At 69.8% G+C, this 321-nt stretch overlaps 1 protein-coding gene across 1 annotated transcript in view; it reads left to right on the forward strand.

The window, feature by feature from the left end:
- Position 1: 1 nt before the first annotated feature.
- Positions 2 to 321, forward strand: part of ANKRD33B (ankyrin repeat domain 33B) — a gene marked incomplete at its 5' end in the record, with an annotated part of 42,526 nt that continues 42,206 nt past the window's right edge. Inside the window, one exon of the mRNA XM_031058264.1 lies at positions 2 to 321. Within this exon, the coding sequence (XP_030914124.1) occupies positions 2 to 321 (320 nt within the window).

Genomic DNA, 321 nt, shown 5'->3' on the forward strand with positions numbered 1-321 from the left:
CTGCCCCGCGCCCGCCGCCGCCAAGGAGATGCCCGGCGCCGGGGCGGAGAGCAGCCCCGAGCAGGGGGCGGCCGAGGCTGCCGCCGAGGAGCCGGACGAAGAGGAGGAAGAGGAGAAGGAGGTGGAGGAGGAGGAGGAGGATTGCGAGGAGTACGAGGACTTCTCCGAGCTGCCCGACACCTGCAGCATCGCCTCGGACGACTCCTTCTACCCTCCTAGGGGGCTGGACGACGACGACGAGGACATCTGGTCCCTGGAAGGGGACGAGCGCGACAGCCCCGAGGCGCTCAGCCTCTTCCGAGCCTGCTGCACCAACAACAG

Source organism: Geospiza fortis, unplaced genomic scaffold (genome assembly GCF_000277835.1).
Source record: "Geospiza fortis unplaced genomic scaffold, GeoFor_1.0 scaffold281, whole genome shotgun sequence".
Classification (NCBI taxonomy): Eukaryota; Metazoa; Chordata; class Aves; order Passeriformes; family Thraupidae; genus Geospiza; species Geospiza fortis.